Source organism: Phascolarctos cinereus, unplaced genomic scaffold (assembly GCF_003287225.1).
Source record: "Phascolarctos cinereus isolate Bilbo 61053 unplaced genomic scaffold, phaCin_HiC Scaffold_2;HRSCAF=192, whole genome shotgun sequence".
Taxonomy (NCBI): Eukaryota; Metazoa; Chordata; class Mammalia; order Diprotodontia; family Phascolarctidae; genus Phascolarctos; species Phascolarctos cinereus.
In genome coordinates, this window is record NW_027555625.1 from 62,906,944 (window position 1) to 62,923,209 (window position 16,266).

At 41.5% G+C, this 16,266-nt stretch overlaps 1 protein-coding gene and 1 long non-coding RNA gene across 2 annotated transcripts in view; one reads left to right on the plus strand and one right to left on the minus strand.

Moving 5' to 3' along the window:
- Positions 1-16,266, plus strand: part of LOC144455779 (uncharacterized) — a 140,568-nt gene that overhangs the window by 108,134 nt on the left and 16,168 nt on the right. The window lies entirely within an intron of this gene.
- Positions 1-16,266, minus strand: part of LOC110210442 (cocaine esterase-like) — a 30,632-nt gene that overhangs the window by 13,598 nt on the left and 768 nt on the right. The window contains exons 2-5 of the mRNA XM_020989421.2: positions 11,185-11,389; positions 9,711-9,849; positions 5,747-5,880; positions 858-1,011 (exon numbers count right to left, since the gene is read on the minus strand). Coding sequence (XP_020845080.1) covers positions 858-1,011; positions 5,747-5,880; positions 9,711-9,849; positions 11,185-11,389 — 632 coding nt within the window. The remainder of the gene's footprint in view (positions 1-857; positions 1,012-5,746; positions 5,881-9,710; positions 9,850-11,184; positions 11,390-16,266) is intronic.

Genomic DNA, 16,266 nt, shown 5'->3' on the forward strand with positions numbered 1-16,266 from the left:
CATCAGCCAGTTTTTTTTTTTAGCATAATCCTTCCACGAAAGCCTTCCTCCCATGCTTGTTTACAGCCTGAATAGTATGTCAGTGACGTGCAATCCCCTGGGGGAAGGCTACCAAGCCAGAAGAGCTTTGCCTGTAAGCCTCCTCATGGATTTTATGTCTGTCCCATGAGGGCCAGCCACACTAAGCTCTCAGAGGTTCATCGGCAAAGAATGGAAAGAGGAGATCTACAGCCACGGATGGTCAGAAAGGCCACCAGGGAGAGTGCAGAGAGGCTCTGAGCAGCATTGGGAACAGGTGAACCTAAATGGCAAAACTGTGAATATATTGGGCCTTGAATCATTTCATCATTACTCTGTGTATTTCTTTTGCTCTTACTTGAAGTTGTTAGTAACCCTTTAAAAAGAGATAACTCATCTTTAAAATAAGGGGAAGAAGGGCCTAGATGATTAGCTGAGACTAGGCCAGGGGAGTATAGTGGGAACTCCAAATGACCCGCACGGGCAGGTGCCAGTCTTAGAGAAAGAAGTTATCAGCCACAGTGGTTCTGAGAGTGGGGAGGATAGGAGGAGAGGAAGAAAAATTCAGGTCCATCCAGGCCTGTGGAACCTGCGGCCTTGAGGCCACATGTGGCCCTCTAGGCCCTCAAGTGCAGTCCTTTGACCAAAGCCAACTTCACAGAACAAATCCCCTTAATAAAATGATTAACTCTGTGAAGTTTGAGCTCAGTCCAAGGGCTACACTTGAGAATCTAGAAAGACACATGTGGCCTGGAGGCCGCAGGTTCTCCACCCCTGGAGACCTTCAGTTTGCCTACAAGGGGCCCCCTTTGGACTAGGGTCATGTCTTTACCACTTACCTGTGAGGAAACACTTGTTCCTCCAGCTGACTCGCCAAAGATGGTGACAAGGCCAGGATCTCCTCCAAAGTGGGCAATGTTCTTCTGGACCCACCTCAGGGCAGCCACCTGATCCAGGTAACCCCAGTTGCCAGGTGCATGCTCATCTCCAGTGCTGAAAGGCACACATTAGACAAGGTTGGAGACTTCTGAAGAGCACCAAGTTCACAGGATTATGAGAATGAAAGACCACTTCCTCCAGCTGGATGATGCAATGGATAGACTGCTGGACCTAGATCTGGCAAGACCAGTATTCATCTCATAGCTGGGTGACCATGGGCTAGTTACATAGACCTTTCCCTCAGTTACTCCTCTTCAAAATGAGAAAAATAATGGCATGTATTTCTCAGAGTTTTTGCAAGGATAAAATGAGACACTATTTGTAAAGCACTCTGTAAACCTTAAAGGACCATACAAATGCTAGTTGTTGCTGTTCTGATTTTACAGATGTAAATTAGTGACACAGATCTTGAATTTCCCCACCTGCAGGACTCCCAGTACATGCCTCTTTCCATAGCTTATTGTGTCTTTCAGGGGGAGCATCTGCATGCTTCTTCCTTCCCTTCCACCTTGCTCCTAAATCTCTTCCACCTCCCCAATACCTGTCTTGCCCCAACTCTCCCATCCCGCCTCCCTTTTTCTAGCTCTCTTTTCTATTTTGTGTTCCCCTATTAAGTCAAGAAACATTTACTGAGCACTATGTGCCAGGCACTATACCAAGCTCTGGGCATGCAGAGAAAGGTAAACAGAGTCCCTGCCCTTGAGGAGTTTGTGGTTTAATGGGAGAGACAGTATACAAATAGCTGTGTCCAAAGAAGATCTATCCAGGAGAGATTGGGAATGATCCCAGAGGGAAGGCCCTGGCAGTAAGGGAGGCAGGGAGAGGCCTCTTGCAGAAGGTGGGATTAGCACCAAGTCGTGAAGGAAGCCAGAAGGAAAAGGAGAGAAAATGAACTGATTCTATGGAATATCTTATTCAAGGATGAGGAGGGAGTTAGAGAATGTGAGAGTATGAGAGAACTAGAGAGGTGAGAGGAGGCCAGGCTCCTCTCAGAACTCTGTCATCCAGTAACATCTCTGTCCTTGTTGTCCTTGCACACAACTCTGTACCTCCCAAGTCTGACTTTCCCTGTCTATCCCCATGACTGGAATTCCTTGAAGGAATCTGAGACAGCTCTAATCCCACCTTCTTCAACAGATCTAGCCTTTCCTCCTCAACCTCCCCCAACACATCCTTCATTGCTAAGGGCTTCCAAACCAAGGACCCCAGTTTGAGGCTTTATAGAAAATTGGTCCTGGGGAAGCTAGGAGAAGCATGAGCTTTATTATCACATGGTGAACCAAACAGGCAAAAATGAAAGCAATGCACACACACACACACACAAAAAACACACACACACACAAAGACACACAGACACTCACAAGCACACACTCACATTATATGACAACATGCATAGACAGAGATTCAGGGCACTCACATGCAGGAGAATCATACAGGGGCAGTATCTTGGTGGGAGTACACACTCAGAGTGGGGAGTGAGTACATCAGTCACCCCTTAAAAGGAGGTTTGGTTAGAAAAATCAGCACATGTGAGACAGGGCATTCTTAATCAGACCCAGATATGGTGGGGAAGTTCCCCAGGATTCCTTATTGATACCTGACTCAGGGACTCCAAGAGTGGGTGTCAGCACACAGACATGCAGTCTGCTGGGAGTCCATTCAGGAGCCGAGGTTACTCACAGGATCAGAATAAATCAGAGCTTTTGAAAATACTGGCTGTCTGAGGCAGCTAGGTGGCTCAGTGGATAGAGCACAGGCCCTGAAGTCAGGAGGGCATGAGTTCAAATCTAGCCTCAGACCAAACACTTGACACCTACCAGCTGTGTGACCTTGGGCAAGTCATGTGACCCCAATTGCCAAAAGAAAATACTGGCTGTCTGCTGTTGCTTAAATGTTTTATGGCCCTTAGGACCACTTACATTATGAGTCCATGTTGGAGTCTTATCACTTATAAGAACAACATGACAATGTATTTCCAAAATCACAGTTGTTACACCTTCCCTCTGAGATTGGTTCTCCCTTTCATTGTATATGTTTTGTATCTATATATGGTTATTTATATGTTGTCTCCCATTAGAACTGAACTCTATGAAGGTAAGAATTGACTTTCTTTTGTATCCCAAGCACTTAGCACAGTAATTGCCATATAACAAGGCATAAATAATGCTTGTGAACTGACTGATTGAGTGAATAAGGGGCTGATGGTCTAACCTGTCATGTAGGAAGATCACTGACAGCTGAGTGGAAGCCGGACTGGATTAGAGAGAGAAGATGCAAGTAGGCGAAGCAAGTAGGCATTATTAGTCCAAGTGTAAGGTGGTAAGAGGTTGCACTAGAATGATGATTGTGTCAGAGGAGACAAGTGAGTGTATATGAGATGTAATAAGGGCAGAAACAATAAGACCCAGCAATAGATTGGATGTATAGGAAAAGTAAGTAAGTAGTGGAAAATGACATCTAGATCACAAGCTTGGGTAACTGGACATTATGAAGAGGAGAGGGCTTGGTAGGAAAGAGAAAGAGCTCAGTTTTGGGGGATGATGAGTTTATAATGTACATGGGACATACATTTTAAGATCGTTGGAGATGGGATACTGTAGGTCTGATCTGGACATTGGAAGCCAGACTTGAGAGAGTGAAGAGATGTCTAGCCATAAAAGGGAGGAGATGTATGGGATGATAGCTAGTGGGGATGGATGGATGGATGGATAGATGGAACCAGTAAGGTTTTTAGATAACACGGGTGAGACAAGGTCAGGTTTATAGGTAGTACAGAAGCAGCTGGGAGGAGGTGTGGAAGGGGGAAAGGAGAGAGAAAGAGACAGACAGAGAGAGAGAGAGAGAGAGAGAGATTAAAAAATAGTGAAAGTGACAATGATACAAACAAAAATCTTCCGGAAAATACTGGATGGAATGGGATCATTTGTGTTTGTAGAAAGCTTAGCCTTAGTGAAGAAAAAGTCCACTTCCTCATGTAAAGGCAAGAGGTAAAGGATGTGATAGTAACACAAAGCATTTAATCAATATGAGATAAGGAGGAGGGAATATGAGGGAGCTCAGCGGATGGCCTAATTATTTTTTCAGCAAAATAGAAAACAAGGTTCTGAGTTGAGATGGTGAGGAGAGGAGGAGCCATGAGAAGTTTGAGGAGGGATGCAAAGGTTCAGAAAAGCCATTCAGGTGAGTGAGAAAGTGAATTGAGTACACAGGTGCAGAAAGAGTGCCTTGCCCCAGTGAGGACACAATGAAGATTATGTAAGATTAACCTGTATGGACACTGGCAACATGGTTTCATGTTTTTCTCTATCTTCCTTCAGCAATATGCAAAGAAAAACAAAAGGAGTGGGTGATGGGAGAAAACAAAGGCTGAGGTTTGGCAGGGAAAGATTTCTCATAAGATAACAGGTCAGTGTAGAAATGAAGTGGTTCACTAAAGGGTTAAGATGGGTAAGGGAAGAGAGCATAACAAGGCAGGGGTGATGGTCTGGGAAAGAACTGAACGTGGGCAGATTGAAGGTCAAGGATAAGGATGAAGAACAAGGTTAGGGTGTACCAGATAGAGAATCTAGTGGAATGACAAGAAATTATAATTAGGCAGAGAAATTTCAGAGTTAATGAACATAGAAGTGGAACAATGATGAGTCAGAGTAAAATCAAGGATGGTACCGGCTCTGTATCTAGCTGAGGTGGAGTGGAGGAGTAGGTTACGAGATATGAATACACAGAGGAACTGGGGAGTTAGAATGTTGAAGGGAATATCAAGATGAATGTTGAAGTTCTTCAGTATGAAGGTTGGAGTTGGGAAAGAGAGAAAGACTGGAAACAAGACACTGAACTCCTTGAGAAAGGAAGGAGAGTGTCCCAGAGAATGTGATAAATAACAGCTACTAGAATCTTGATTGGGTGATGAATATTGATTCAATGAGCCTCAAAGGAGAAGTTACTGAGTGATGTTGACAGAGTGAGAGTCAGGTAGTGGTAGCGGGAAACAAGAAGTATTTTGGCTTTCTTGTGATGGAGGTATGAGGGAAAATGCAAATAGTGGTAAAAATGATCACCAGGAAAGCTGTGTCCTCAGAAAAAAAAGTCAGGTTTTGCTGAGTACAAGTAGGTAGAAGGGGTAAGAGAAAAAGGGCTGAACATGAAAACAGGTTTGTTATTTATGGAGCAGAAATACCAGGGAGCACAGTGAAAAGCATAGATAGCCTTAGAGTAAGACACTACAGAAAATTAGTACTTGGAAAGCTTTATTACTATGCAGTACAGCAAGCTGGGGTTAGTTTAACACAGTAGGACTTATCTTGTTTTCTTGTTTGGTAACCCTAACACTAAAGTGCCTGCTGCTTAAAAAATGTTCTATATACTGGCCTATCTGTCTGCCAGTCTGTCTATCCATCCATCCATCCATCTATCTATCTATCTATCTATCTATCTATCTATCTATCTATCTATCTATCTATCTATCTATCTATCTATCTATATATCTATCTATCTATCCATCTATCCATCTATCTATAATCTTAGGCCAAGAGAGGGAATTTATTGGTCATAAGAAGCAGGGCCATAATTTGAAATTGGGTCCTCTGGCCACAAATCTAGTGGTTTGTTGTTGTTGTTGTTGTTTTTTTTTTTTACTATGTCATGATTAGCTTGTAGGGAAGGCAAGGGAAAGGAAGAGATATGAAGTCTAATCAGTAATTTATGTTTGTCATCATTCAACCACTCAGAGATCTGGGAATTCATCAAGGAAAAATTCTTGTAGTCACATTTCAGTTAGCTGAAATCTCACCTGAAGAACCCAAGAATGCCCAGCCTGTACTGGATGATGACCACTACCACATTTTGGGTGGCAGACAATATCGAACCATCAAATTGGAAAGCAGAACCAGAAAGGAGAGCACCACCATGGATCCACACCATCACCTGCAGAAATCAGACATGGTTTTCCCCACTGGAACAAGTCACACCAGGCATGGCTCTGCCACTCATTTGCTTAACAGGAGAATACTGTATCCTGTTATCTTGTGACCAATGTTAAAGTAGCTCCAAATGTGAATGAATTTACTTATCAAGATACTGCATATCAAGAGTTGACATGATGCATCTGAACTACTTTCAGGTAAGAGCCCACTTGACTTGACTCAGAGGCAGTTCAGATCCTTCTTGGAATGTTCCTGGAAGAATGAGCTCCCTCAGGTCCTCCTGCTGCCAAAGTTTCACATGGAGCAAAACATTCTCTTCTAAAGGATCCTTGTTCCCTTGAAACAGGAAAAGGAGGCAGGACTCCCTTCTGAGGGACACAGACCCAAGTAGGCAACAGAGAATGCACTGTGGGAAATAAGCTCTCAGTGTCACATCATCTTGTGAGGGTTTCAACTGTGGCCAAGAGAATGTTTCTATGTAACAGTAGCTGCTCTCTCAAAGCCAAGAGAAGCTGCTAGAATAGATTACGAGCATTAGGCTATGCCTTGGATTGGTTCTTTTTTAAAAAATTAATTTATGGAATAAAATAATCATTTGTGTAATATAGTATTATTAAAATGATGATCACACAGGAAAATGCAAATCCAATATGTACAATTTGCTATTCCTTTTAAATATACAACTAAGTTATCAAAGTAATCATTTTTCTTTTTGGTTCTTATATGTTACTCATTTTATAAGGAGAAGTTTCCACTGATTAAAACCAATCTTTAAAAGACTTTAACCCATCTCCTGCTCATAAGCCTGTGTTTAATTCTTCCCGTTATATTTGTATCGTGGAGATGGGGTGGGGCAGGGAGGGATGTCATTTCAATCTTATATCACTGACACCAAACAGGATACCCCAACTACAACAGAGGACACCAAAATAACTTTTAGCCAAGTCTAACCTGCGGGGTTACCATTCTTTCAGGAAAATCAGAACCAGTAAGACTTATTGTCTCCTTAAGAGCATAATGATGTTGTTGTTGAGTTCTGTCCAATTCTTTGTGATGCTGTATGAGAGTTTCTTGGCAAAGATACTGGAGCGGTTTGCCATTTCTTCCTTGAGTAGATTAAGGCAAACAGAGGCTGACAGAGCTAGAGAATGGCTGAGGGCAGATCTGAACTCAGCTCTTCCTAGCTCCACACTTAGTGTTCTATACACTGAACCAACTAGGTCAATGGATAGAGAGTAATTCTGAGGGTTAAATGCTGGGCGAGGAAGAGATCATGTAATTTCTGTATCTGAAACTATAAGAGAAAGCCTAATGTTACTGTTCAGATAACACCATTGTGTTTTGATCATACACTTCCTTTAGTCAATGGATTAGGATGCTGCATGCCTAGAAGGTGCAAAGAAATGAAGGGGATTTTACTCACTTGGGAAGATTTTTTTCCCCTCCACGGAATGAAGCAAGTGATTGGTTAGAATTCTGTGGGGGACATGCTTGGACATCAGAAAATAGACAGATTGCAACTATATGAGCAAATGAAATGGACCAAATTCTGGACACTGAGAAAGCCAGAGTATGCACTGGCTATGGGCAGGGCACATTTTGTTATGAATACCTGAGTACATGGAAAGAACAGGGAGCCCATCACACAAGTGACTTTTCTTGGAATTCATTTCCTTGGGTGATCATCGAGGTGTATATGACTGTGTATCTGGGAATTCTGTCTCAGGCAGGATCATTGGATCCTAGGTGATAGAGCTGAAAGGGATTTTAGAGACTACCTAGTGCAACACCCCCATTTGACACATGAGGAAACTGAGGCCCAGAGAAGTTAAGTGACTTTCAGAATGTCATAAAGCTAGTAAGTGTCAGAGCTGAACTTTGATCTCAGGAATTCCCACTCTAAATGCTATGTTCTCATCACTACACTCTGTGGTTTGGTTGCTACTATACCCATCTCCCTTCCCAACCTCCATTCAAAACCTAAGCCCTTAGGGTACTAAGAATGAAGAAAGCTATAAAATCAGATTCTTTCTAGTGTAATTCATCTGAACCCCAGGCCTGCTGAGCTTTGTCTGAGCAAGCTCAGTTTCTCTTATACAAAAGTCCTCTGCTCCACTCAACCAGGCAACCTGACACGTACCCCAGCTCATTCCTTCCTTCCAAGTGCAACTTTGTCTCTTGGAAGTAATGGAAATTCATTACCTTGTTTCCCTTTGCAGGGCCAGCATGGGTGGCATTTCTTCCAGTCTTTGAATCCTCCAAGCCCTGGAGTTTTCCAAACTCCAAATTCCTTTTATGAAAATAACTCTGATAATCCTATATTTAGGAACTTGCTCTGGCTTTGTGGTATATTCATTCATTCCATACATTTGCTGAGTACCTACTCTGTGCAAGGCTCTGGGATAGGTATTTTGAATGAGACCAGGTCCCTGCTCTCAAAGTACTGATAGTCAAGTAGAGGGAAAGGATAGGATATAGATCCAAAAACCGTAATACAGACTGTTGTATTGTGTATTGGGCCAGCTAGGTGGCGTAGTGGATAGAGTGCTGGGCCTGGAGTCAGGAAGACTCATCTTTCCACGTTCAAATCTGGCCTCAGACACTTATGAGCTGTGTAACCCTAGGCAAGTCACTTTACCCTGGTTGCCTCTGTTTCCTTATCTGCAAAATGAGATGGAGGAGGAAGTGGCAAATCACTCCAGCATCTTTGCCAAGAAAACCCCAAGTGGGATCATGAAGAGTCAGACACAACTGAAAATCCCCACTGAGCAACAACACAGTCTATATTAAGTGTCATAAGGGAGATCCAAAATGACATTAAGGTAACATTAAGGTGAGAGAAAACCCACCTCTCTTTCTATCCCCAGCACTAATGAGAAGGGCTCCAGGCTTGTGTAGAAATGGTTGTTGAGTTGAATGTTGATTTGTTGAAGTTCAGAGAACACTTCATGGGCAGAGAACATTTGAGCAATTTTGTTCGCTATCATTTATTTTAAGTAAGGAAGCCCAGGGCTAGCCTTGGAGTGAGAAGGGCTGGGTTTGAGTTCTGCCTTGAGCACATATGAGATGTGTAACCACAAAGAAGTTACTTAGCATCCCAGTACACCAGACAAGCCAAGACTCTAAGTTACAAAAGAGGTGGCCGTCCTCATCAACAGAGAGAGTTTCCACATAGTCAAGTTCCCTGTAGCAATGAGATGATAGCTCTGGACAGGATCAAGAAGTATTTGGAAGGTCACACTTTTACAATGTTTTGCTCTCTGTCTATAGCAATAATAACTTGCAGCAGAAATTGATATCAATCTAGATCATGGAACCAACTCCCTGAAGTTATTTCAGTCATTTTCAGGGATGCCCAACTCTCTAGGACCCCATTTGGGGTTTTCTTGGCAGAGACTCTGGACTGGTTTTCCATGTCCTTCTCTAGCTCATTTTACAGATGAGGAAACTGAGGCAAGGAGGGTGAGGTGAATTGCCCTGGGTCATACAGCTAGTAAATGTCTCAGGCTAGATTTTAACTCAGGAAAATTAGATTTCCTGACTCCGCCCCCTAGATGCCTTTTAAATATATAGAGGCAGATTTCAGCCTCATAGAAGGAGGCATTTGCTAACCATGTGAGTTTTTGCCCAAGGGTTGAGCTGATTGCCTTCAGGAGTAGTGAGCTCCCTGACTAAGACAACTTCAGGGAAGGCCAGACGACTTGTCAGAGATATTTAGAGAACATGATTGTTCCAGTGGTGGTGGGACGAAGTGACCTCCAAGGTCCCACCTAGTTCTTATGCCTTAGGATTCTCATCCTCTCCTGTGGAAGATATAGAGATCTGGCTTACCGGCAATTCATCTCCCTCCTTTGCATGGACAGGAGCATAGATATTGAGGTACAAACAGTCTTCAGAATTGGCAGGAATAGGGTTGTTTACTTTCAGGCCCTCTGCCATTTCTTCTAGGTGAGTGACATCCTGCAAACACCTGAAAAACATAAGAGATGAATGATCTGACTAAAATCACATAGGGATAACAATAATAGTAATAATAATGATAACTGAGTGCTCTGAGGTTTGCAAAGCACTTTAGAAACATGATCTCATTTGACCATCACAATAACCTTGAGAGGTAGGTGCTATTATTATCCCAATTTTACAGATGGGGAAACTGAGGCAGGCAGAGGTGCTATAAGATCAGATTCTTTCCAGTGTAATTGATCTGAACCCAGGCTTGCTGAGCTTTGCCTGAGCCATTTGCACATTTGAGACATTTCACAACTTCTTAAAAAGTCTTCCTTCTTATTCATTGTTTATTGAAATGTTTGGTTTGTTGGTGAATGTTAAGTTGGAAACAAAGTATTTTTTAAATAAAAAAAAAACAACCTGTACATAGATATTACCAATAGTTGAACAGCTGAACACATCACAGTATGTGAATGCCTTGGAATGTGATTGCATTGTAATAGAGGATGAATGCAAGGAATTCAGAAATCGTGCTGCAGATTGGTGAAAGTCGAGCTAGACCAAGACAGAACACGAGTAGAGGCATTTTAACAAGAGCATCACTGTTGGCCTAGGTGTCAGGTGGATTTTCTTTGTTATAGAGGAGCATTAGGTTGGAGGGGTATGAGGGAGGCTGGGGTAGGGAATAGGCAATAAGTGTGGTCTCCAAAGGAAAAGGCAGTAAACTGCTTAAAAAAGAAAATGAGGGTTCAGATTCAATGACCTCCAGCTTTTTGAGCCTATCAGTCTGTGAGTCCTGGCTTTGTTATTTTCCAGCTTTGTGTCCTTGGGTGAGTCACTTAATATCTGTTGTTCTTCAGTTCTGTCTGACCTGTCATAATCTGCAAGAGGCTTCTTGGCAGAGATACTATAACAGTTTGACATTTCCTTCTCCTGCTCATTTTGCAGATGAGGAAACTGAAGGCAAGCAGGGTGAAGTAACTCTCCCAGGGTCACACAGTTAGTGTCTAAGGCTGGATTTGAACTCAGGTCTTTCTGACTACAGGCCCAGTATTCTATCTTCTGAGCCAGCTAGCTGCCTCTAATCTGTCAGCCTTTGTTTTCCCATCTGTAGTAATATGTGACTAACTACCTCACATTATTTTTCTGAAGTCTGTTATTCTCTAAACTCCAAATAAACATGAATTCTTATCATTATGCAACTAGCTGAGGCCTCACAGCCCAGGGAACATTCATACCTAGAACAAATACTTAATTAATGTCTGCTGTTTGCAGAGCACAGAGAGACAAAATGTGGGTAAGACATGATGGCGCCCTGTGCTCATCTGGTAAGAAAAGGAGAGAGGAAAGTGCTTACATAGATGGCTGAGAAGTTGTATCTCTCACATTGCTCCAGGAATCTGGTGGTTGTGGTGGAGAAAACCTCAGAGCCCCCACAGGGGGTTTGGCAAAGGGGATTCCCAGGAAAGCATTGACACTTTTGTCTATCGCCTCGATACTGATTTGAGTGCCTTGGATCTGTCCAGACTCAGTGGTCCTGATGAGGTCATCTGCTTGATGCCCTGTGAAGAAAAGGGAGAGAAATCCTCAAGGACAGAGGCTGAAATAATGTCCAAAAGCCCCCTCCACATCTCCCATCATGAGCATTTTTTCATTAGATGGGAATGCAAGCTTCCTCCTAATTCTGCCATGATTCTTTTCATTTCCTTTAAAGATCTCTAACAATGGGAAATTTACTCCAGAGAAGCGCCATTTGCACTTTGAGACAGCTCTGCCACTGACTCAGGAGCTGTCCAGCATTAGGAACCTGAGTCTCAAGATCAAAGCAACTGCTACCCAATAATTGCACCCCCAGCCCAGCTTACGAAAGCATAGAGCTAAAAATCAGTGCCATATAGTTTACTAGTATGATCCACCTGAGCAAAGACTTCAGGAGCACCTACCATGGGCAATGCCCTCAGCTCTGAATTGAGGATAAAACGGCAGGAATTTCCATTCTCCTAGAGAACAATGACCTGTGCTCCAATAACTAGGAATACAAGGGAGAGGTATAAAGGAGAGCTCCCGGCAAAGAGCTAGGAAAAGATTTGAGGAGGGTCAGGAAAGGCTCTGCTGCAAGTGGCAGTGCCAAGCTGGGTCTTTAATGAAGAGTCTTCAACAGAACTAGACTAGGGGAAGTGCTTTCTTGGCATGGGAAAGACAGTAGACAAAGAAGGGAGACAGGAGACTGCAGGAGATGAAAGGCAGATGAAAAGTAGTTACATTGGGGTACAGTATGAGCCAGAAAGACTCATGTTCCTGAGTTCCAATCCAGTCTCAGCTATTTCCCTGAGTAAATCATTTAGCTTATTTGCCATAAGTTTCCTCAACTGTAAAATGAGCTGGAGAAGGAAATGGCAAACCAATTCCAGTATATTTGCCAAGAAAACCCTAAATGGGGTCACCAAGAGTGAGATGTAATTGAAAAAGAACTGAACAACAATACAACAAATGTGAATAGAGTAGTAGGTAAGAAGGCTGGATGCACAGAGTACTGTATTTGGACTCAGAGAATAGCAGTTTAATCATAGCTCTCCCTTTTACTGCTTGTTACAATTTCCTTCCCTTCCTTAAGCCTGTTTCTCCTCTTTGATGAAATGGGAAAAGGGCATTGAATTCCATGGTCCTTAAGATTCCTTCCAGCTCTCCAACCTAGAGTCCAAGAGCTACAGACTGCTGAAGTGTCAGGGCACATGGCCACTCTCTGCCTAGATCAGAAGGACAAAAGTCAGGTGTGCCTCTGAAAGATTAGCACTCCCCTTATATAAAAGGAGATCAAAGTATAGCCCAATACAAAATTCCTGGAAGTGATTATAACATACATTAACTGGGCTTAATTATAGTGGTTTGGTAGGATGAAAATTAACAAATAACCCAAAGCCTTCAGCTTGAGGGATAAGAATTCATTGTTTGACAAAATCTCCTAGGAAAACTGGAAAACAGTATGACAGAAACCAGGCATAGACCAACATCTCTCAGCATATGCCAAGATAAAGTCAAAATGGACATGTGATTTAGACATAAAGGGTGATACCCATAAGCATATTAGGAGAGCAAGGAATAGTTGACCTGTCAGATCTATGGAGAAGGCAAGAATTTCTGACCAAACAAGAGATAGAGAACATTATGAAATATAAAATGAATCATTTGGATTACATTAAATTAAAAAGGTTTTTTACCGAAACAACCAACATAACCAATTTGAGAAGGAAAACAGATAGATAGGAAACCATTTTTATAGCAAATGTTTCTGATAAAGCCCTCATATCTCAAATACACAGAGAACTAAGCCAAATTTGTGAGAATGCAAGTCATCCCCCAACTGATAAATGGTCAAAGGGTAGAAACAGCAGTTTCCAGATGAAGACATTAAAGCAATCTATGGCAATACAAAAATGTTCTAAATCACTACTGATTGGACAAATGCAAATCAAAACAATTCTGAGGTACCCCCTCACACCTATCAGATTGGCTATAATGACAGAAAGGGAAAATGATAAATATTGGAGAAGATGTGGGGTAACTGGGACACTAATCCACTCTTGGTGGATTTGTGAACTTATCCAACTGTTTTGGAGAACCATTCAGAACTATGCCCAAAGGGCTATAAAAATATGAATACCTTGTAATCCAGCAATACCACTTCTAGGTCTGTATCCCAAAGAGATCATAAAAAAGGGAAACAACCCACATGTGCAAAAACATTCATAGCAACTCTTTTTGTGGTGGCAAAGAATTGGAAAGTGAGGTAATGCCCGTTAATTGGGTAATGACTGAACAAGTTGCAGCATATGAATGTAATGGAATACCATTGTGCTATAAGAAATAATGAGCAGGCAGATTTCAAAAAAACCTGTAATGATTTATATGAACTAATGCTGAGTAAAGTGAGCAGAACCCAGAGAACATTGTACGCAGTAACAGCAACATCGTGCAATGATCTACCATGACCGACTCACCTCTTCTGAGCAATGCAATGATCTAAGATAATTCCAAAGGACTAATGATGGAAAACGCTATCTATGGCCAGAGAAAGAACTGTAGAGTCGGAATGCAGATCAAAGCATACTACTTTCACTTTTTGGGGTTTTTTTGGGCACCTTTTCTCTTTTGTTTTGTTTCTTCTTTCACAACATGACTAATGTGGAAATATGTTTACGTTACTGCACATGTATAACCTATATCAGATTGCTTGTGATCTTGGGAAGGGAGGATGGCAGGAAGTAGAGGAGAAAAAATTTGAAACTCAGAATCTTATAAATATTGATTGAACAGAGACAGAGGCTCTGGCCCCCTAGCCAGTTCCTCCAGAATTTCAATTCCCCTATGTGCCCACTGTCCCTGGCTTCCAGACCTCCAAACTAGACTGGCTCATCCTGGAACTTTCCACACTGCCTGAAGCTTCCTTGCCCAGGTACATCCAACCACCATTGCAAACTCTCAATTCAGAAGCCCCTCTGCACTGCTGGTCCCATCTCCCACTGCCATAAAGTAAATCTTCAGTGAAATAAAGGACCACTTAGCATTCCTGTTGAAAAATTCAAAGCTGCAAAGAAACTTTGAAGTGCAAACAAAGGAGTCAAGAAAAATCATAAAAAGGAGGCTTTGCAATGTTCCAGACCTTGATCAAACTAGCATGATGTCATCCACAAACAGGACCAACTAGAGGCCCTCACTATCCAAAGAATATCTTTATTTAGCTGAGGCAGAGCTGATCTCCTCCATCCCAATGGTGAACAACTTTGGTTTTCCAAAATGTTTCTTACTATCCTCATTTATTTCCAACTTTGCATTAAAGTCACAAAGTACCAAAGTCAATGATAATAGAATTTGAGGGGTTATACCAAGATCTTCATAGAATTTCTCTACACACTTATCCTCTCGAACAAATGTTAGTGCATAGCACACAATTATTTTCATGGCTGTCTTTTTACAAAAACTTATTACAAGAAAAGCCAGTCAACAAGGATTTATTAAGCACCTACTATGAAGCTGGAAGACACTGAAGATACAAGTAGCAAGAATGAAACAATCCTTGTTTGCAACAAAGCCACAATGAGGTTCCTTGTGCCCTTTAGGCATACAATAAAACCAACTCTACCACATCTTTTATTTGCCTCTCCAAGAAGAACCTGTGAGCTTGGCTTTCTGATTCCATTTATAGCCAGAATTTCAAGATTGATACAATTCCATTCCCCCTATGGTAGGTCCATTCATGTGTTGCTGGTCAAGGATCTCTTACTTAGATTGTTAAAGTTTATAAATGTAGGTGGACGAAATCTCTGAAGCAAGTTTCTCTTATTTCCAAGATCCATAAGAAACCCAATCAAATTATTTTCTCTGTACCATTCTCCAATAGATAAGTGGCTAAAGCATATGAACAGAAAACCTTCAAAGGAAAAAAGCCAAGCTATCAAAAATCACACAAAAATGTTCAAAACACAAATACTTAAAGAAATGCAAATTAAAGCAAATTTGAGTTTCCACTGTACGCTTATTAACGAAGTGGCAAAAGAAGAAAAGGACAAATGCTAGAGGGTCTATAAGAAATTATGTATACTAGTGCATGGTTACTAAAGCTGTGATTTGGTCCAGGCTTTCTAGGAAGTATTTGGAATCATGTCCAGAAAGTTACCAAACTGTGTATACCCTATGAGCTAGCAATACAAACACCAGATCTGTGCCCCAAAGAGATCAAAGAGAGAGGAAAAGGACCTATAGGCACAAAAAAACTTACAGTAGCTTTTCATGGTAGCTGGAAATTGGAAACCCAAGAACTGTCCTCTTTCTGGGTAATGGCTAAAGAAATTGTGATATATGAACATAACAGAATATTACTGTGCCAATAAGAAATAATGAAATGGACGATTTCAGTGGAAACCAGGAAAGCCTTTATGAATGGGTGCAGAGCAAAGTGGGCAGAATCAAAACAATTTGTACAATGGCAACAACATTCTAAGGAAAAACAATTTGGAAAGACTTTAGAACTCTTATCTAACTAATCCTGATGAAACATGAATCTAAAAGAATGAATACAAAATATTCCACTTACCTCTTGAAAGAGAGAGAGCTGACTAAGTTAAGATGCAGGAAAAAACTTACGTTTTCAGACACAGTTAATGTAAGAATTTGTTTTTTCTTTCAGACTTTATAGATATGTATTAAAAGATATGTTTTGTTTTGTTTTTAATTGGCTTAATGGAGGAGTGGTAGAGAGAAGGGCATATTAATGAAAAGATATTTGTAACCTGAATAATTTTTAAAATGTTTAATAGAGTTTATAGATTTTCCAAAAATGATATATTACTATTCCTGATGAAAAAGTCAAAGCTGCAAAGGAACTTTGAAGTGCAAACAAAGGAGTCAAGAAAAACCATAAAAAGGAGGCTTTGCAATGTTC